This window comes from Malus domestica, chromosome 17, assembly GCF_042453785.1.
Source record: "Malus domestica chromosome 17, GDT2T_hap1".
Lineage (NCBI taxonomy): Eukaryota > Viridiplantae > Streptophyta > Magnoliopsida > Rosales > Rosaceae > Malus > Malus domestica.
Genome location: NC_091677.1, coordinates 3,324,011 through 3,345,579, shown reverse-complemented (window position 1 = coordinate 3,345,579; position 21,569 = coordinate 3,324,011). Strand labels below are relative to the sequence as shown.

The following is a 21,569-nucleotide window of genomic DNA, read 5'->3' as shown; positions in this document are numbered from 1 at the left end:
ACTTTAACCGTTTGATCAAATTTCAATAACCCGAATTATAGAATTTGGTGGATGAGGACCAATGGATCCAGAGAGGATCCATGTCCATTGACATCGACCAGCTGCAAGTTCCTGCGAATCAACCATGTTTATCTTATTTTATATATATAACAAGAACAGTAGAGCACTGTAGAAAAAGCAAGAAAACAAGTAGAAAGATGGAGTGTTTGTCAAGAAATAATGATTTTTTTTTTAAACAGCTGGTCGGTTTCTGATTCTAAAATTCCTTAGGGCTCATCGGATAGTTTGGAATTTTATGTTTAGTTAGTTTTTAATTAATATAGTAATTAATTACATTCAGGTTCTGATGCTTTTTTGAGTCTGATGCCTACGGATACCACGGTGTTTTCTAGGAATTTTTTTCTTTGAAAATAATAATTTCAACAGAATTGTAGTTAATATTGTTATATATTATATTACTTCTCATAATGTACTTGCTAATTGTAGTACTAACTAATATATATTTAAGGAATTCCGAGTCTATGTAGTTAGGGTTATGCATTCACTCGCATTTTATAAAATTTTAAGCATTACAATGATCCAATAACTCTGGAGAAGAGATTAAGTTTGTCATTTTATTGAAAATTGATGGTAACACCCGTTCAGGCTTCCGTTTTCCAATCTCCTCCCTCTTCATAGGGGGATTTTTTCAGTGTGCCGACAAGTATGTTAATACAATTAATTAGGAAACTTTTTTTTCAAGTTTTATTCTCTTTTGACTTCTTCAATTCTTAGCAACCAAAGATTGGTCAATCCCACATTGGAGATCAAGCTTATGTATCATCTTTCAGAGCAAAAGAAACGGAGGAGATGGAGGGAGGAGATGGAGGGAGGAGTTGAAACGAGGTCTAACGGCAGGATATGTTCAATTTAGAGAATGAGATAAACGAGGAAAAATAAATTCAAGCTAACCTGTTCTCTCCAGCGTCATTGGATCGTTTGAATGTTTTAAATTTTATAAATTGCTGGTAAATGCACGGTTTTTAAATGTAAAGACTCGAGATCCTATATAGAGATTCAAGTTTTATTCTCATTTGACCTCTCCTTTATTTTCAACATAAAAGGAAAGGTCTTTTTAGTTAAATTGGTTTTTAAGATTGACATAACTCCTCACTTTGGTCTAGTGAAAATCGATAAAAATGGTCCCTAAATTTGTCCACTTTCAATCATTTTGGTCATTCTGTGAGAAATCTCCGTGAAATGGAAAGGGGTTGATTGGACAAAAATTACCCTTAATTGAACGAAGAATTTTCACGGAATGACCAAAATGATTGGCGTTGGACAAACTCAGGGATCACTTATATCGTTTTTCAATCTCAAGAACTAAGGAATTATGCCTATTTCAAGAACCACGGTAGATAAAATGCCAAAAAAGAAAAGTCCGTATAAACGGGCTTGTGAATGGGCCAGATACCAACCCAGCCCAATTAGTTTATAGTTGGGCTTGCTTGGGTTTCAAAACGACAGCGCAACACCAACATCGCATCCCAATTGGCGCGCATTGGGGGCAGTGCGCATTGCGCACAGCCAATCCAACTATAAAACACCCTCCTCTCCCACTCCCACCATCTCAAACGCACACTCCCTCACTCTTCAAATCTTCACCGCTTCTTTCTCTCATGCTCGAAGCTTGGCTCCGCAGCTCGGGTTCGATTCCTCGACCGTGAGAAACCATGACGGACGGCCACCTCTTCAACAACATCTCCCTCGGAGGCCGCGGCGGCACGGTGAGTTTCTCTATTCCCCGCTCCGATTCGTGGTAGCTGGAATTTTTGGGGTTTCGTTCGTCGATTAGGGTTTTTCCTTCTGAACTTTTTCAAATGCGATATGAATGAGTCCTCTTTGATTTGGGAATGAAGTTGGTTTCAGTTTATTTGGGTCGGTTGAATTTTGTGTAGAAATGAGGGTTTTTGGGGATTCCGGTAGCTGGGTTTTCTTTCTATTGGTCCCTTTGAAACCCTAATTTGTTTCTTCCTGGATTTTTCTTTGATTTTTGTGCAATTTGGTTGTGGAGAAATTTGTAATTATTAATTTTGTGCAGAGCGGGAATCGTAGGGTTTGGGATAGGGAAGTCGGGGTTTTGTTTCGGTTGTTCGTGTTGAATTTCCATCCGTTTAAGTTTCAATAAAGTCTTTCACTTTTTGGTGACGAGAAATTTGAATATGCTCTGCTTGGTTGCCATGGAAATCCGAGGAAGAAAAGTTTGTTCCTTCCTGATTTGATTGCATTCGGTAGAAGTTTATTGCTTTATATTCAGATTTTTGAATTTGCTGAGATGGTGAAACCTGAAGTGGTGAAGTGATTAATGAGCTATGGAGGAAATGTAAACTTACTCATTGTGTTGCATGTGGAATGCAGAATCCAGGGCAGCTTAAAATATTTTCAGGAGGAATTTTATGGAAAAAACAGGGAGGTGGTAAAGCAGTCGAGGTTGATAAAGCTGACATTGTTGGGGTAACATGGATGAAGGTCCCAAAGACTAACCAACTTGGTGTTCAGATTAAAGACGGGTTATACTACAAGTTCATTGGATTTCGTGACCAGGTTGGTGAGCATTTACATAGAATTATTCACTGATCCACTTCTTGTCTTATGTTTTTGTTTAATATATTTTACAAAAAGTCTTGTAATTATTTAACAAATGCACATCCATAAGAACTTTCATTCACAAGGTGACGGTTTAAACTGAGTATTTTTTTTTCATGCATCTGAGGCATGCCAATTGTGATTTTGAGTTATGATAGACTAAACTAAAAAGTAGCTTTCAGTCAATGATGCTCTGCAGGGATGTGAACTGCATACTGATTTTTGGCTCTTTAATGCTGTGCTTGCATTGTAGGACGTCACTAGTTTGACCAATTATTTTCAAAATACATGTGGGTTAACACCGGCGGAGAAGCAACTTTCTGTAAGCGGACGTAATTGGGGAGAAGTGGATTTAAGTGGTCAGTGATGTTCTCTTATATTCAAGTTGCCTGTTGTTTACTTATTTTGATCTACCTTGCATTCTTTGTTATGATCACTTTTTTCTTGTAAATTGCTTTCTTCCATGTTTTTTGGTATGTGGATAGATTCTCAATTTCTCATTGGATGAAAGTTGGGAAAATGATTTCTGCTTGCTACATCTTTAAACATAATGTGCAGCTGAAATTGCTTGAAGTTGGTTCTTCTGTTTTCGCATTTTTCAACTTAATGCTTTGTCTTTTATGGAGTCTTAGAGCAACTGGACATTTCTTTTTGTGCATGTTTAATATCCTTAAGAAATGGTCTTGTGCAGTTCTGTTATGATTTTTTTTACCATTCGTCCATGTATGATTCCTTCTCTGATGATAATGATTCCCTTGGTTGTATCATTGGTTTGTTAAACATCTCTTCTGTTCTGCAGGGAATATGCTGACTTTCTTGGTTGACTCCAAGCAAGCATTTGAGGTATCTTTGGCTGATGTCTCACAAACACAACTTCAGGGAAAAAATGATGTCATCTTAGAGTTCCATGTGGATGATACCACAGGAGCTAATGAGGTTTGTTGCTTACATTTGGTGTTTCATATACTTTTTCCTAAAGATGGTGGGAGTTTTCTACATTTATACTTATGGTTCTAAAGTTACCCATAGTTAGATATGAGCTCTCTTTGGCATAAAATCTAGGTTTTTTCTCGAGTAATTAATAGTTTCATACTGAGTTGTTTGCTTATGAGTATTTTTCTATTTGTGTTATATTTACAACAGAAAGATTCATTGATGGAAATAAGCTTTCATATACCTAACTCCAACACTCAATTTGTTGGTGACGAGAGTCATCCTCCTGCTCAGGTAAGTAAGTTCTTGCTATGTGATAAGAGTTTTGTAGGTCCTTTTTTTCATTGATCTTGCAATTGATATATTGATAATTTCTAATTGAATATTATGTAGGTTTTCCGTGACAAAATCTCGTCGATGGCAGATGTTGGTTCTGGAGGTGAAGATGCTGTTACCACATTTGATAGCATTGCAATCCTCACACCAAGGTAGATATTAATGAAAATGCTAGGGATACTGCACCTACTTCGATCCATACTAGCATAGGAACATGCGCCTTCTGTATTTATTAGATTATGCGTATATGTACTATGCTGGTGCATGGATTTCTTTCCATATGCAATGCCAGGCTAATGGAAGTACTTGTTTAATGTAGGGGTCGCTACAGCGTGGAACTTCATCTTTCATTCTTGCGGCTACAAGGACAGGCTAATGATTTCAAAATTCAGTACAGCAGTGTTGTTCGGCTGTTTCTACTTCCGAAGGTTTCAATCTTATCTTGGGCACTAGAATTAGTTTTTCACTTGTTCTTCTTCCAAAGCTTTTGTTATACATAATTAGCTTAGTTACCTTACCTATAACATTGTTCCATGCATATTAGTGAGTTCTCTTCAAGGGCTGAAAGGACTGTCGGTGTTCTAATTACTCCATTCTTGGAACCAGTTACTGTGGCTTTGGCATGTCTATAATAGATTCTTTGTTTGTGCAGTCTAACCAGCCTCATACCTATGTTGTTGTTACTCTTGATCCTCCTATCCGTAAAGGGCAAACATTGTACCCACATATTGTTTTGCAGGTAGTGTTTGTTTCTTTGCCTTGTTGATCAGCGGTTTGACTTTTTCATTGTTTCCTTCAATTGACATCTTCTGTCTTGTGAAGTTTGAAACTGACCTCGTGTATCAAACCGACCTGGCAATGAGTGAAGAACTTTTGAACACGAAGTACAAGGACAAGTTAGAACTATCTTATAAGGTAGATAGTTCCTTCTACTCTCCTGAAGATTGTAATCTAACTAACTGTTGTTTTATTTGTTTAAAACAGTGTGCTAATTGACGTGTGCTGCCGTTATTTCTTTTATTTTTAAATTAACAGGGACTAATGCATGAAGTGTTCACCACAATACTGCGTGGCTTGTCTGGTGCCAAAGTTACGAAACCGGGAAAATTCCGCAGCTGTCAAGATGGTTATGCTGTCAAATCTTCATTGAAAGCTGAAGATGGTGTTCTATATCCTCTGGAGAAGAGCTTCTTTTTTCTACCAAAACCTCCCACCCTTATTCTTCATGATCAGGTAGAATATGCATGCATATGATTGAGATTATAGTGCTGATATACCCGATTGATAAGTGGAACCTCACCCTTTTTCTTTTTGGTGTTTCTGTTACAAGATTGACTATGTGGAATTTGAGAGGCATGGCGCTGGAGGCTCAAATATGCACTATTTTGACCTTCTCATCCGACTCAAAAGTGAGCAAGAACACCTGTTCCGAAACATTCAGAGGAATGAATATCATAATCTTTTTGACTTCATCAGGTTGGTAATGAGTGCTGGTTTCCATAGTTGGTCTTTGGTGCTGTGGATTTTAAAATTTGACCTTTTGGCCACATGTCATGTGCAGTTCAAAGGGTCTCAAAATCATGAACTTAGGAGAAGGCCAAGCAGCAAATGGTGGTGTGGCTCCTCTTCTTGATGACGCAGATGATGATGCTGTTGACCCGCATCTTGTCCGTGTGAAGAATGAAGCTGGTGATGATGAGAGTGACGAAGAGGTGGAACTTTTATCCTATATTATTTGTTTACTTTTGTTTTTTTCTTGGTCTGATTCTCTTTGGATTGAATATATCATGGACTGCACTATTAATAGGATACAGTTTGGTAAACTACTTATATTTTTCTTCCCTATTGCTATGTATATCCTTCGTCGATCTGTAAAATGCTGAAAGTTCTTCTGTGGTTTGTAAAAGCGGATGTTTGTGAACAGGACACTCGTAGTAGATACTCTATCCACACTTAAAACATACATCAATTATGTCGTTCGGACTTTAATCAAAATTTTTTGGGATAGTTGGTAATTCCATAACTGTTTTCCTTGGGCACTCTTTATTTGTGGTTAGTTCTAGTGGTTTCATGCATCCGTACACTTATGTGTTGACTGTGTCGTGTGATATTCCAGTCTAAATGTGTTAAACGTGTTTAACTTTGGCAGGATGAAGATTTTGTTATTGACAAGGATGATGGAGGTTCTCCTACTGATGACTCCGGGGAGGATGATTCTGATGCTAGTGAAAGCGGAGGTGAAAAAGAGGCAAGTCATTTCTATTAATTTTGCTGGCCTAATAAGTATAATTGTGAGAAGATTTATCAATGTAACATGAATTGTCAATTTCAGAAGCCTGCGAAAAAGGAGTCTCGTAAGGAACCTTCAACTTCCAAGGTACCATCTTCCAAGAAACAAAAAACCAAAGATGCAGGTGAAGATGGTTCAAAGAAGAAAAAACAGAAGAAGAAAAAGGATCCAAATGCACCGAAAAGAGCGATGTCTGGTTTCATGTTCTTCTCAAATACGGAGAGAGAGGTGGGTTTTTTAATTTCTGCCTATTGGTTCTAACTTTTGGTTGAGGTTCTTATCGATGTTTCGAAGAAAATTACCGACCTTATTTGTGTTGACCACAGAATGTAAGGAGAGAGAACCCTGGAATTGCGTTTACCGCTGTGGGGAGAGCACTTGGAGAGAAGTGGAAAAAGATGTCGGGTATGTATGCTTCGACTGAAATTGCATCCAGCGTGCTTCCACAACATGATGAATTTCTGCGAATTACAACTTAACGCCATGTTTTCCATTTTTCAGCTGATGAAAAGGAGCCATATGAAGCAAAGGCTCGTCAAGATAAAGAACGCTACAAGGATGAAATTAACGGCTACAAGAACCCCCAACCCATGAACATAGATTCGGGGAACGAATCTGATTGAAAGCGCGTAGATTAAGATAGGAAATGGAACGAGGCAGTTTTTAGTTCGAAGAGTAGTGTTTCCTTGAGCTCTAGCTCATCGGTAGGATCTGTGTTCGTTTCTTTCTTGCATCTATTTATTTTCTTTGTACAATGTATGGTTAACATTATATACTTGATGTACTAGTTAGGTCATAAAATACCCGTTTTCGTGCCGAGACGACTATTTTCAGATACTCCGACTTCCCACTACGGTGTCTTGCATGCTTCAACACAAAATATTTGTTGCGCTCTTCTTTCATTGTTAGTAGAACAACTACCTCCGGTGGTCTCCTCTTTCTCAACCCTTATTTCAATCTTCTTTAATTGCAATCGGATGCAGCAGTGGCGGTGGCCGCCGTTGCCTATGGTGGTGTTCCAACTCCTGAACTTCACAGGAAATATGGACCCTCATTTATGATTTGCCTAAATCTTTTCTGGTTAAATTTTCAAATGTTTCCAATACCAATTCTCAATCTAAAACTACATTTTCTTTCAAGGCACCCTTACTTTCATCTCTTTTGTACCTGAAGACGGTAGCGATGCCACGAACGACAGTCGGATATCGTTGTATTATCTACAATCTTATTCTTTTTACGAAGTAAATTTTTTGTTTAGGGATGTTTCGAGCTGTATATATTTCTTGCTACAAAAGAAAAGGAATAGAAATCCAAAAAAAATTAAAATTAAGAATTAAAAACCTTTCGTACTCGCAAACAATGTTCATTACTCCACAAAATTGGATTGGATTATCTCTCGCGTTTATTTGCTTTTTATTTCTTAGGGTGTAAATACTACTACAACATAACCCTTGGGTTTGTTAATACATAATATAGATTAAAACACAAAAAAAAAAAAAAAAACAAGCAAGTAAAAGAATCCATATCCACATTTCTCTGCACTTCACCATCACTTCTTCATTTGTTTCTCTTCAGTTATCACACTTCACCTTCCGGCACCGGCCGGCCGCCTATCCATTTGATCACCATTGATATATAGTTAGCTCTTTTATGTTTGTTCTAGCATGGGTGGCCAACCTTGCAGTTGAGAGAACCTGCAAAGCGTGTGAGCCTTGTGACGTATGTACCTGGCCTTGCCTTCATGACGTCTAACCTTCCAAATCCATGGTTCTTGCTAGGCACACCAGATTGAACAAAGAATGCTCCGTTTATCATAAGATCTCCTTCTGATCTCCATTGCCAGCTCTTCCATACGCTCTCCGGTGCATAGTCTCTCTTCGTCACCTGTAAATTCAAGCGTCACAAAATTAAAACATTACTTCAGTAATCATGTGTTCGCGTACGTTTTAATTGATAATATTGTGTTCGTGTATGTACTTCTTTTGCAGCCTGGTTCGGTGGGGCGATGAATCGGTTGCCCTGGCTGATAATTGTGGGGTGAGAGCTTCCTCCGATGGCATACATGAGCCAATGTGTGTAGTCATTGTTCACAACATGGATAAATCCCCATCTGCATCTTGGCATTCTCTGTATCAATCCCTTGCCGAAATGGTTAAATGCAACCGTTATCTGCATGATTGCATCCCCAGAAAACCCATCGCTAGCTCCGAAAAGCATCACCTGCACCATTAGTGTCGCCAATTAGTTACTCTTTGTTATCTTATTTTGCAGTGTCAATAACATTTCCCGACCATTATCATTTAAAAATAAATAAAAACGTACGTCGTTGTGACGGGTGAAGTGGCTGTTGGATATGGTTATAGCAGTGGACCCTTGAATGGCGTCGATGAGCCCATCGGCGCAATTCCACATAGAAAGATGGTCGAGCCAAATGTTAGACGATCCGTAGATGGAGATACCATCTCCGTCGCTATGCGTGCGAATCCCGATGTGATCCACGGAGTCCCTGATCATACCTCCATTGCCCGGTACAGTGTCGTGGATGTGGAGGCCATGAATAATCACGTTCTGCACGAACTGGAGTGTGATCCCAGCGCCATGAGCAATATGCACATTTGCCCCGCGTGCGTCAATTGTCTTGTGGCTTGTTACTATGAGCTCCTGGGTCAGCCTGATGACCATGCTGCGTGCAAATATGATCCACAAGGGTTGCTTTTGGATCACGGCGTGACGTAGGGTTCCGGGCTTAGGGTCATGGATATTGTCGTCGGAAGAGTCGGTGACGATGTAGTAAGCCCCTTTCTTGCCTCCGCGTGTCTTGCGGCCGAAGCCTTTCACGCAGCTGGCCAGATGCTTGCGGTTGTCAGCCCAGTTGGCCTGGCACCGCCAGCAGCGGTCGATAGGGTTTGTGGCCTTGCAAGGGCCCGTGTAACGTTTGCCTAACAGATGCCTCCCTGTGCTGTTGCCCGCAGCATGATCATCGTCGTGGTCGTCCTCAATGATGGTCCTGCGTTATCATGCATGGTCGATTAAGGATATTGTTATTTGTACCATCTAACTAATTATCATCTCGTTTTTAATAAATAGACCATATATGTACAACATAAACGTTAAAAACCCTGCATTATCATCATGCATGATTAATTTCGAGCACTACTACTGATTACCGTCGCCCTTCTTTTAAAAGACTGTATTTAGATGAAATGATACAGACATTGGGAAAGAAACGCAACAATATAGATTGATAAACAAAATTTGAAGAGAATTAAGGATAAAAATGTCGAATTTACGTACATTTCAACGCTTTCGTTGAAGTCCTCGGTTACTTGTTCCGGGTTGGGTTGGTAGGCCTTGAGAGCTGCCTTCTGAGCTTTCAGGGCTCGTTGCTGCCATACAGAGTCGAACTCAGCAATGTTGAGGGTGTCATTTTGTGTCTCTGCCTTCAAGCTTGGAACCAGCATGCAGAAAGATATCATAAGAAGGGCCAAATTGAGCTTCGACGCCATTGGTCCAAGTATATTTTTTTGCTCTTTTTTTTTGTTTTTTCTTTCCTTTTTTTTTTTTGTAAATTTAATTTTATAAATTTTTAAGAACAAAGTTTCTAGAAATGGCAAGGTCTATGAGATCGAGCCCAGATTTTAACCGGGGTCAGATTCAGCCCAGCTAGACCTTGCCTGAAAAAGATTAATTGAAATTAAAAAAAAAAAGATTCTAAAGTATATTGCAATACTATTGTATTGCTTGTTTTTTTGCAATGAAAATTTTGAATTATATAGAGAAAACGTTGTCTAAATTTAGAATCGTAGAAGGTGGGGAACCATCTTCCTCTAAAGGTTGACAGTTTGCCCAAAATGTGAGGACATGACTCAATGGAACACCCTATACACCACCACATTTGCGTGATGAAAGAGATATACAGTTTCATAGACAGACAAATGATGAAAATTTACAATCGTTTCGTTGAAGTTTTCCGTCGCATCCAGATCATTTCTATTAGATTGCAGTTAGCTAACAGAAGTGGTACAATCAAACCACAATCATGTACTTAATTAGCATATCCTTAACTAATCTCCTTCATGGGTTATAATTGATTATTAGTTATAATTAACCATAATCTTCCCCACAATCAATACAACCTGTTTTGTTTCTTTGAAATGGTTACTTTCCACTTCTTTAATAACTCATAAATATAACAAAAGAAAATAATACATAATGAAACATTTTGACATATCTGTCTATGGTTTTGCATGATATTAAATTGCCACATAATCTATTAAATTTAAATTTGATTTTTACATATGACATCTCCGTTAGAGATCCTTTTACGATGCATGTCATACTCCAAAATATGGTGGAAATTTCGATAATGTTGTTTCATTCATAACTTTGGTACCTTAATTATTTAATTGTCAATGAAGGGCAAATTGTCATCAATATAATTTCAGAAAAATTGTAGTAATGGTCTCTCAATTTTAATCCAATTGGAGCAATGTTCCATTAACTAAAAGTTTATGACTATTGATCCCTTAACTCATCAAAACGTGAAACTATGATTTTTTCGTCAAATCCGTCAAAATGAGTCATGTTGGAGGGGCCATTGTTACAATTGGGCTAAAGTTGAGGGACCGTTGCTCCAATTGGGTTAAAGTTAAGGGAACATTGTTTCAATTGAGTTAAAATTGAGAGACCACTTCTCCAATTGGATTAAAATTGAGGGAACATTGCTACAGTTTTCTCATTTGGTTTCCATATTTGTCCCTTGATTCAACCTTACATCCATGACACGTGACTCATTTTGACGGAAGTTCTAACAGAGTTGACGAAAGGGAACATCGTTATACGTTTTGAGAAGTTGAGGGACTAATAGTCACATATTTTTAATTGATAGACTATTACTCTGATTGAGTTAAAATTGAAGAACCATTGCTACGATTTCCTCAAATAATTCCAATCTTCTTGTAGTACTAAACAAGTGATGTCACTGTCACAGCCACCAATTTTGTTATTATACGATCATCACAACCATTTTATTTTTCAACACAAAGAAAATGATGAATAAACTATATAAAAAAAACCTATTATTTATTTTCTTGGTAAATTATAGGAAAAAAAGAAAAAGTCCTTTGCTTTGGGGAAAAGAAAAAGACCAATTTGGTAAAATTCAACAAATCAAATTAGCTTGGCCGAAACTCCAAGTCTCACCTGTAAATTCACAAAAAATAAAAAAATCCAGAAAATAGACAAATCAACGGTGAGGAAAGCGATATCCGACGGCCACCATTTAATCAAAAATGAAAAATAGAGTAAAATAAAAAACTCGCCAAAAAGAAAGCTGAAATTGAAATCGGGTGAGTGATTTAGGGCATTTCGCCTCCCCCAATATATATCGCTCATTGCCTTTCGCCATTTCTCACTTGTGTTTCTCAGAGAGCTACGGAGACGCCCAAATCCCTTCTGGGTTCCATTCTTCGCCTTCAAATCCCAAATCTTTGCTGAGAAATGGTGGGACCTGGGCTTTACACCGACATCGGCAAGAAAGCCAGAGGTATAGCTATCCCTCCTTTTACATTATCTGATATATGTATGTATGTGTGTGTGTCTATGTGTATGTATAAATTTGGTTGTAAAAAGCTGATGGGTTTTTCTTAAATTTCATTTTTTCTAATGGGTTTTTGTTAAATTTCAGATCTTCTGTACAAGGATTACCAGAGCGACAAGAAGTTCACCATCACTACCTTCTCTCCCACTGGAGTGGTGAGTTCTTTCCCTCTTTTTTCTTGCCTTGAGATCTGTATGTTCGTGTTTGTGTGTGTGTATGTATATTCACTTGTTGAATCTTTAGGTTTTTGTTTCTAGATATGAGACATAGTTTTATTCCACTTTCGGAGAAATTATTCGGCTCCGATTGAAACTTCTAACTTTCTGTTTCAATTATGCTTAGTGGTTTAGCTTGTAACCATTTTTATCCTGTTAATTTTTTTCGAAGTTGATTAATATTTTGGGTTAGAATTTGGTGGCATTTAAGCTTGTACTGTTAATTATTGATTTATTTCTGTGATTATGTTGAATTGTTGAGTTGAACTAACATCCTTTTCCGCTTAGTTATTAGATTTTGTTGAATTTAAGAACTTTTTTATTTTATGCCGGGTGCCGATTCTTTGCTAGTTTTGAGTTAACTTCTTTCGGTTGTATTATTAGATTTTGTTTAGTTTAAGAAATTTAGTGGATTTTCTAGCCAAACTCAATGAGCAGCGGAATATTTCAACTGATTCATATATTTTTCCTTGTACTTTTCCCTTGCACATACCATTCTTACCGACTCTTCGTTCTACATGACCCGCCCTATAGTTTACAAGTTCTAAGTTAACCATATTTCCTACAATTACTTACCGCTTCATATCTGCAGGCTATCACCACTTCAGGAACCAACAAAGGTGAGCTTTTTCTGGGTGATGTGAACACTCAATTGAAAAACAAGAACGTCACAACTGATATCAAAGTTGACACCGACTCCAATGTAAGTACACATCCGTTTATGTTTCTTTTCCATCTATTTTGTTTTACTGGATCCTATTGAGGTTTTTATTGTAAATGCCTAAAGTATTTTCATTTTTCCTTGCTTTTTGTTTGACCCACACATGTCCATTAGAAATAGTGTTAATGTTCATTCAGATATAATGGAACTGAGTAGCTTTACTACATTAACAACTGAATAAAGTAATTATTTTAATTTACTCATATTTTCTTGCTAAGTTGTGTTTACCAACAGTTTGTTTTGTTATCAGCTGTCCACCACTATTACGGTTGATCAACCTGCTCCTGGCCTGAAGGCAATCTTTTGCTTCAAAGTTCCTGATCAGAGGTCTGGCAAGGTAGGACTGTTATATGTGGTAAAACTTGTGGGTCGATGTGGTTCACTCTGTGTAGTAAAGCATTTCATTAATCGGGATCAGTTGTAGAATTGCTATCTAATATGTGGGTGATTGTTAACAGGTGGAACTCCAATATCTGCATGACTATGCAGGGATAAGCTCCAGCGTTGGTTTGACAGCCAACCCTATTGTTAACTTCTCCGGTGTTATTGGAACCAATCAGCTTGCACTTGGTGCTGATCTGTCATTTGACACCAAGACCGGGATTTTGACTAAATGCAATGCTGGATTGAGCTTCTCCAATGCTGATCTTATTGCTGCATTGACCCTGTAAGTATTCTTTTGGTTGTCTAAGATTGGCTTGTTTGATTTTTCATATATTGGCCTCCTGATGTTGTACTTTTGATGCATGGTGTGATAAAGATTAGTTTTTGTGATACAGGAATGATAAAGGTGACATCCTCAGTGCATCGTACTATCACAGTGTCAATCCCCTCTCCAACACAGCTGTTGGCGCCGAGGTGACTCACAGGTTTCCCACCAACGAGAATACCATCACTCTTGGCACCCAGCACGCCCTTGATCCAATGACAACCATTAAGGCACGTGTGAACAACTTTGGCAAGGCAAGTGCCCTGGTCCAGCATGAGTGGCGCCCAAAGTCATTCCTCACTGTTTCGGGAGAGGTAGACACCAAGGCCATTGAGAAGAGCGCCAAGATTGGGTTGGCTCTTGCTCTCAAGCCATGAGCGGGCTCATTGCTCACTGCGGCAGAGAGCAGAGGTAGAGCGTAGTATAGTTGTCTTTCCAGGCTGACTTCTATTCGGTTCTAAAAAGTTTGTTTCTTTTTTCTCGGAACAAGTCCATATGGTAGGGAAATCCTTCTATTTTGTTGGCATCGGTTTGTAAAAATAAAAATTTGATGGTTTCAGACATTTTGCTACCTTTTTTATTGCTGTGTCAGCCGAGGATGATGATGCCCGATAGAGTTTAAATTTTGTTCCCATTTTTCGTGCCTGTTTCGGTACTTCTTTTTCTCCTTCTATAAGCAATGATATTTCGGGCTTCTTTTGCATCTTCAAATAGCCACATGGGTCGACAAATATGTATTTGAAGAATCGTATTTGTATTATCCGTTGGAGATGCTCTAATTAAAACAAAACCCTATATAATTAGGAGACCAAAAAAGGAAAATAAGGTTTCCTGGTTTTTGAAATCTCTCCCATATCTCACAAGGCTTTCCTTTCTTTCCTTCCTCCATTCCACTTCCTTTCCACCTTCCCCCCTTTTTTTCTTCATTCTCTCCTCCCTTCCACTTTCCTTCTTCCTTCCACTTTTTTTCCTTCTGCCGTTTCTTCCTTTTTCCCTTTCTTTGCATCTTCTTTCCATTTTTTTTCTCATTTTTCCTCTACTTTCTTCGCCACTTCACTCCATCTTCAACCCAATCAGCCCCATCCTTCTTTGACTTCACATCCTGGTTTGGCTTCTACATCTTTGTACTGCGATTTTTCGCGTTTTACCCGGAAGGTGTGTAGAGTTTTCGCTCGGGTGTTCACATCACCTCCTTCCTTGGGATTGCCTTTGATGGCACTGTTGTTAGTGGGGTGCTCTTTCCCACTTGGCTTCATTCTTTTTGGGTTTCACTTTGTGGGCCCTGTTGCTAACGGGTTGCTTCTTCGAATGTGTGGTAGCTACTAGTGTGGTGCTCGGCGATGTTTAGGGATTTGTTTTGGGATTCTATTTTCACTCAGTTTTCTTCTAGTTTTGGGGCTCTGTTTAGCTTTTTTTTGGGTGTGTGTAGGGAACGTTTGTTTCTGTTGGTTGGTAAGCGGCTTTCCGATGACGGCAGATTGAAGCTGCTAACGTTTGTTTCGGTGTTTTCTTTGTTTTGGACTCAAACTTTTGTTTTGGGCTCTTTAGTTGCTTCTGAGTCCTTTTTTTTGTTTATGTGTATGTATCTGGGCATTTTCTTGTGTAATTATTGTGTTGAAATAAAGCAATTTTTCACCCCAAAAAAATGAGCAAGTAACACAAAAAACCATATTTGTTGAGGAGAAAAATCACAATACTTTTCCTAGTTCTCAAAACTAGTAATATCAAATCTGACAAGGCTTTCAAATTTCCCACGTAAATTAGGAATCCCTGTAAAATCTCGTACATAACCATAGAATCCCTATAAAATATACAAGTCCGATTGAAATACTGATAATTTACAACAAGTTTACGAACTAAATCAAAGGCATCATGGCAAGCATGCTCTCTCCTCTTGCTCTCGTCGTCTGCGTACTGTGTTTTTCGGCATTGATTCCACAGGCTACCCCCGCCCCGTTCCTCTTCCCGGAAGCTCAGTCCACCATCCTCCCCGACCCTTCAACCTTCTTCGCCTCGAACCTCCTCTCATCCCCGCTCCCCACCAACTCCTTCTTCCAAAACTTTGTCCTCGGCAATGGCGATCAACCTGAATACATCCACCCCTACACCATCAGATCAGCCAACTCTTCTCTATCTCTTGCTTACCCGTCTTTCTCCTACTCCTCTACCGTCGTATCCACAACCCCGTTCGAAGCCGACCTCACCATCGCCTCAACTTCAAATAGCAACGGTCACCATGTAGTGTCCGACTTCAATGATTTGAGTGTGACATTGGACTTTCCCTCCTCCAACCTCCGCTTCTACCTGGTTCGAGGAAGCCCCTTTCTCACCTGCTTTGTTTATCGTCCCACGTCGGTTTCTATATCGACCGATCATACGATTGTCTCGGCATCCTCAGCGAGTGGCTCGAGCACCAAGTTCATCGTCAAGCTCGACAATGATCACACATGGCTAATATATACATCCTCACCAACTGAATTTACTGACAGCGACTCATCCACGTTAACTCTTAAAGAATTTTCTGGGATTTTTCGTGTTGCTGTGATGCCGGATCCTGATCCTAAATCTGAGCAAGTTCTCGACCACTTCAGTTCTTGTTACCCGATTTCTGGTGCAGCTGTGCTCGAAAATTCAAATACTTTGTCGTATAAGTTCGAAAAGATAGGTGGAGACTTGCTCATGCTAGCTCATCCTCTACATCTCAAGCTTCTGTCCAACGCAACAATTTTGCAAGATTTTAAGTACAAAAGCATCGACGGGGATTTGATTGGCGTCGTTGGTGATTCGTGGGTGTTAGCATCGAAGCCTATTCCAGTCACTTGGAATTCCGTTGGAGGTGTAAAAAAGGATTCGTTTTCAGAGATCATATCTGCACTTCGTCGAGATGTTGACGCTCTTAGTTCAACAGAATCAACTACCACGTCTTCGTACTTTTACGGGAAACTAGTTGCTAGAGCTGCGAGGCTGGCTCTGATCGCCGAGGAGGTAGCCTGTCCTGATGTGATCCCTGCGATTAGGACGTTCTTGAGCAATAAAATCGAGCCGTGGTTGGATGGTACTTTTAGCGGCAACGGATTCTTGCATGATAAAACATGGGGTGGACTTGTTACCAAATCCTCCGCAACTGATCCAGCTGCAGATTTCGGGTTTGGTCTTTATTCAGATCACCATTTTCATCTGGGGTACTTTATATATGCAATTTCCGTGTTAGCAAAGATTGATCCTGCATGGGGAGAGAAGTACAAGCCTCAAGCTTACTTGCTCGTGGAGGATTTTCTCAACAAGGACAAGAAATTGAATCCAAATTACACGCGTCTGAGATGCTTTGATCTTTATAAGTTGCACTCGTGGGCGGCAGGGTTGACAGAATTCGCAGACGGGAGGAATCAAGAGAGTACGAGTGAGGCAGTTAATGCGTACTATGCAGCCGCTCTGATGGGGAAAGCGTATAAAGATGCGCAACTTGAGGCCACCGGTTCGCTGCTTACTGCATTAGAAATTCAGGCAGCTCAAATGTGGTGGCATGTGAGAGAGGGAGGAGAGAATCAAATTTACGAGCAAGATTTCGCGAAGGAGAATCGGGTTGTGGGAGTTTTATGGTCGACCAAGAGAGAGAGCGGGCTTTGGTTTGCGACTGCGGAGGCAAAAGAAATCAGACTTGGAATCCAAATGGTGCCTGTTTTGCCAGTTACTGAGGTATTGTTCGCTGATGTCGGGTTTGCTAGTGAGCTAGTGAACTGGGCATCGCCGGCGCTCAGCAGGACGGGAGTCACGGAAGCATGGAAAGGATTTGTGTATGCATTACAAGGGATGTACGACAAAGAAGGCGCTTTGGAGAAGATTAGAAGCTTGGAAGAATTCGACGATGGAAACTCCCGCAGTAATCTCTTATGGTGGATTCACAGTAGATGAACTTTTGTTGGTTAATTTCTTCTCGCATGAGGTTTTTTTTTTTTTTTTTTTTTTTTCGTTTAATTTCATATTCTTTTTCGTAATTTTTTTTAATGATCCAAATCTTTTATGTTTTAACACTTCATTCGCATGTGATCAATGCAAAAAACGCAACGTAAACCCAAAACATTAAAACATTCAGTTGTAGTGACGAAATCAAATGAATACGGTTCTTTATAAACAAACCTAAAATAATTACCATTTAAACCAACGGTCATATGATCTCAATTTTAAAGTAATTTTTGGTAGATAATCTTTGACCAAAACCTTAGTTATAGTTTAAGAATACATACACACACACACACATATATATATATATATATATATATATATATATATATATATATATATATATTAAACAGGATTTTATCACACGAACTAAGTATCTAATTGCAGTAAGCATCAGGAAGAGAGTAAAACGATTCTTTAATTTGTACTATAATTGACAGAACAATCTGAAGCTGGTACAAATGAGAGTCAAGTCTAAGATAATAATACACAAAAACTACTGGCATCATTCTTTTGAGTTAGGTTTAGGCGATTTTCGAGGATAATATGGAGACGCCGGAGGACCATTTGGGCTTGACAAGCTCCTTACGGGCTGTCCGTTTCTCGGCATGAATACTGCCTGCGTTCTGATGCCGTTCTTAGAACTCGAGTGGGACCTCGAACGAGCTGCTTGTATGTTTTGGAAGTGGTAGGAAGAACTGGCCATATCCTTGAGGTTTTGTAGAGGCTTTAGGGCTTCCACAACTTCACTCATCATTGGTCTAGCTTTCGGGTCACGACTGAGGCAGTGGGCGGCAAGCTGGACTGCTTTTTGTGCACCTTTAATAGAAAAATGACCTTCAAGACGGGGGTCAATTAACTGGAATAACCTCCTCTTGTCGCCAAAGAGTTGTCTCGCCCACTGCACAAGATTGTGCTCCCCACTTGGTCTATTTTTGTCCATGGATCTTCTGCCGTTTAACATTTCGAGCAGCACTACTCCAAAACTATAGACATCGCTCTTTGATGTCAAATGACCTAAATTTGGCCATGTTAGAACTTAATTCTAACTCACGATTAAGCATACTACATAATAAAAAATGAAAATAAAAAAAAAAGATTACGGAAGTAGATGGCCTAAGTATGCAATTATTTATCAGAAGCCATAGCCTGATAAAATGCTAAGTGCTGATGTTTAAACCTATCACTTTGCTTATTCGATGAAGTTGCAACTTTATAAAACTACCAAAACTATTAAATGCCGAAGATGATTATTATCAGACTCACCAGTCATCACGTACTCTGGGGCTGCATAACCATAGGTTCCCATGACTCGTGTGGAAACATGAGTTTTATCACCCTCAGGACCATCTTTCGCAAGTCCGAAATCCGAAAGCTTGGCATTGTAATCCTAAAATAATACATTCCATTTTCAGAAGAAAATAGGAGTAGGGAAAGAAATGAAGTTGATGCTCAGTTATTGTCACTTACTGCATCTAATAGGATATTAGATGTTTTAAAGTCACGGTATATGACCGGTTTTTGAACTTCTTCATGAAGAAAGGCAAGACCCTTTGCAGCACCGAGTGCAATTCTCATTCTAATAGACCACGGAAGAGGCAGGGACCCTGGTTGTTACCAAAGATCATTAGGCAACCATTAACAATACAGAACAACACAAATTCAACAGCTAGTTTCAATATACATGCAATTATCAAAGAATGTGAAAGGACCGGTTGCTTACTTCTGAAAAGGTGGTTTTCCAAACTTCCCCTAGGCAAAAACTCATAGACCAACAACCTCTGATCATCTTCAATCGAGTAACCAATCAATTTTACCAAATTAGGATGGACGAGATCACCAAGAAAATAAATTTCAGCCTGAAATATAATGGAAAAAAAAGGATTTAGATACAATTTAAACCGAAAAAGGAGACTTGCATGTAATCTAAGAGGTAAGTTAAAAAGCAGTTAATATCGTAAAGTTGAGGGATACTGAAGCCATACAAGCCATTCTTTGTGACCCTGAAGCCCATCATGGTTGAGGGTCTTAACTGCAACCGTAAGCCCTGTACCAGGTTTCACAGGAGCAGTTCCATTCTCCTCAACCCAACCCTTAAATACACAACCAAATCCACCCTCACCAAGAAGGCTCTCCGGTCTGAAGTTTCTAGTCGCCAACTTAAGTTCGTTAAATGTGAATTTTCGGAGCTGAGAAGCAACCTTCAGTTCCTCACTAAAATAGGGCGTGGATGTAGTACTTCCGGCATTACTAGTAGTTGTAGACGACCCTCCACGAGTAAGTTCTCGATCTCTACTTTTCTCATTCGACGATTTAGTTTCCGCTGGTTACACAAGGTCCAACACACTTAAGTGTATGATACATATATAGTAGTATGCACTTGAATCAAATAAGATGTTGGTATTATTTGGAATTTCATAAAAATGCCAGACACAAAAAATAAACCGTAAATCGATTTCAAACTATTAGACTCGATGAATTAACCGTATATAATAAAGTCCATTCCCCTCTCTGTAAATTAGAGTAGTTTACAACATCGCCTTCAAACCATTCGTCTTCTGAACATTCATCACCTAAACAAAGTTTGACACTTTCCTAAAATCATATGATGTTACATGCCCTCTTTACTTAATTTAGCAGACCCAACAAAATAATCATCCGAAAAGGAAAAAAGGGCAACCAAAAGACACAATCCCCAAAATTTAATGTTTCTCAGCAAGAAATTGCCTAAAAAGGAAAAGGGCAGTGAAGAATTTACCATAAGAAACACTAGTTCCAGTGATGGAGCTATCAACTTTGGATCTTGAAGGCATGCAGGTCCCAAACCGGAGCTTAACCCAACACCCAGTCTCCTCCACCGCATCATCCTTCTTCTTCCTTCCCTTCGATTTGCTACTGTTATCGCAACTCTCCACCTTGCTAGGATTAAGCACCAAACCCATCCCCTCAAACTCTCTCTAGATTCAGATTCTCATGGCTCAGAGACCCAGAAATTTCAAAACTCACAGAAAGTCCATTGCAACCCACCAACCAGCAAACCAAAAGCGACCAAAATAGCTACAAAATCTCTGAAATTTCACAAAAAAAAGTGTGAAGTGAAGCAGGAGGATCGAACAGTGGTTCAAAAACACAGAAAACCCACCAATCTGCAACCCCAAAACGCTACAAAACCTCTGAAATTTTCACAAAGAATGCGACTTGAAGCAAAGATCGAGCAGCCGCATGCTCGATAAATTGAATCCGACCCAGATGGTCAAAAAGGATAGAGAAAGAGAGTGATGAGAGAGAGAGAAAGGGAGAGAGGGGAACAGAAGGCGTGAAAAGAGAGGCTCTGCTGCTTAAGAAAGAGGGAAAAGTTTTCCAAAAATGGTGGGGCAGGTCGGGCGAGGTTTGAAACAGAGGAGGCGGGCAGGTCGGGCATGAGAGAGAAAGGAAGAGAAAGGAGAAAGCTTTCACACACTGCTCCACGACACTAGCTTTGGCATATTCCCAGCGTCAAATCAAAAGCTTGTCATGCTACTTGAATTTTTATTTTATTTTTTTGCCTAATTATTTCTGCTTTTTATTTTTTATTTTTTATTTTTTGGAATCATGAACATTTTTTTGGACATGTGGAAAATCGGACTGCAGATTTATCCAATAATGCAACAAGATAGAATCATATGATTTTTAGAATTTTTAATTCTTTGTTTAATTTTAATAGTGGTGAAGTGTAGTCTACACAAGAAGATGTGCAATAAATATTGTGTTATTACATGATATGATTTACATAACCTGTTAAATCCGATAATTATGGATAACTGTCTTATGATTAAACGATTTTAGTTTTAATTGACTAAACGATCTTAATTTTAATTTACTTTTACAAAAACGGTCTTTATAAAGTGATTTATAAACGATTTCGATTATAAACATGAACTACTATAAATCGACGACTAATAATTTTGAGTATGAACTCATACTCATCTTTTGAGTAGCCAATTATTACTCATCACAGCATATTTTTTAGGCCACTTAAATGCTAAAAATGTCTGAAGAGTTTTTTTCGAAGAACTTTAACGAAAAGCTCTCAATACTGTTCATTTTAACGAAAAACCACATTTTTACAATAAAAAATCAATCCTGATTCTATTCACTTTACCTTTTATTTTATTCTTATCGTTAAAACTCAAAATTTTGAA

The 21,569-nt window shown here is 38.9% G+C and overlaps 5 protein-coding genes across 5 annotated transcripts; 3 read left to right on the top strand and 2 right to left on the bottom strand.

Annotated features, from left to right (window-relative positions):
- The first annotated feature begins 1,558 nt into the window (after positions 1-1,558).
- Positions 1,559-7,003, top strand: LOC103404412 (FACT complex subunit SSRP1-like). Its single transcript, XM_008343316.4, has 16 exons — positions 1,559-1,766; positions 2,398-2,583; positions 2,879-2,984; positions 3,425-3,561; positions 3,769-3,852; positions 3,952-4,046; positions 4,214-4,322; positions 4,547-4,633; positions 4,717-4,809; positions 4,930-5,127; positions 5,225-5,370; positions 5,456-5,606; positions 6,044-6,142; positions 6,227-6,412; positions 6,511-6,589; positions 6,686-7,003. The coding sequence occupies exons 1-16, from the start codon at positions 1,713-1,715 to the stop codon at positions 6,805-6,807; spliced, it is 1,932 nt and encodes a 643-aa protein (XP_008341538.1). The 5' UTR covers positions 1,559-1,712; the 3' UTR covers positions 6,808-7,003.
- A 605-nt stretch (positions 7,004-7,608) lies between these two features.
- LOC103404411 (pectate lyase-like) lies at positions 7,609-9,841 on the bottom strand. Its single transcript, XM_008343315.3, has 4 exons — positions 9,479-9,841; positions 8,507-9,191; positions 8,162-8,404; positions 7,609-8,068 (listed from the first exon to the last, which is right to left on the bottom strand). The coding sequence occupies exons 1-4, from the start codon at positions 9,688-9,690 to the stop codon at positions 7,844-7,846; spliced, it is 1,365 nt and encodes a 454-aa protein (XP_008341537.1). The 5' UTR covers positions 9,691-9,841; the 3' UTR covers positions 7,609-7,843.
- A 1,660-nt stretch (positions 9,842-11,501) lies between these two features.
- Positions 11,502-13,991, top strand: LOC103404410 (outer plastidial membrane protein porin-like). The gene is made up of 6 exons (XM_008343314.4): positions 11,502-11,729; positions 11,871-11,938; positions 12,591-12,701; positions 12,970-13,056; positions 13,178-13,386; positions 13,499-13,991. Exons 1-6 carry the CDS (start codon positions 11,684-11,686, stop codon positions 13,803-13,805), a joined length of 828 nt encoding a protein of 275 aa, XP_008341536.1. The 5' UTR covers positions 11,502-11,683; the 3' UTR covers positions 13,806-13,991.
- A 1,309-nt stretch (positions 13,992-15,300) lies between these two features.
- Positions 15,301-17,389, top strand: LOC103404601 (glucan endo-1,3-beta-D-glucosidase-like). Its single transcript, XM_008343526.3, has one exon. It carries the CDS (start codon positions 15,301-15,303, stop codon positions 17,338-17,340), a length of 2,040 nt encoding a protein of 679 aa, XP_008341748.3. The 3' UTR covers positions 17,341-17,389.
- A 399-nt stretch (positions 17,390-17,788) lies between these two features.
- On the bottom strand, positions 17,789-20,856 carry LOC103404409 (serine/threonine-protein kinase PBL34-like). The gene is made up of 6 exons (XM_008343313.4): positions 20,147-20,856; positions 19,374-19,711; positions 19,112-19,247; positions 18,859-18,995; positions 18,655-18,778; positions 17,789-18,405 (listed from the first exon to the last, which is right to left on the bottom strand). The coding sequence occupies exons 1-6, from the start codon at positions 20,328-20,330 to the stop codon at positions 17,894-17,896; spliced, it is 1,431 nt and encodes a 476-aa protein (XP_008341535.3). The 5' UTR covers positions 20,331-20,856; the 3' UTR covers positions 17,789-17,893.
- Between the last annotated feature and the right edge of the window lie 713 nt (positions 20,857-21,569).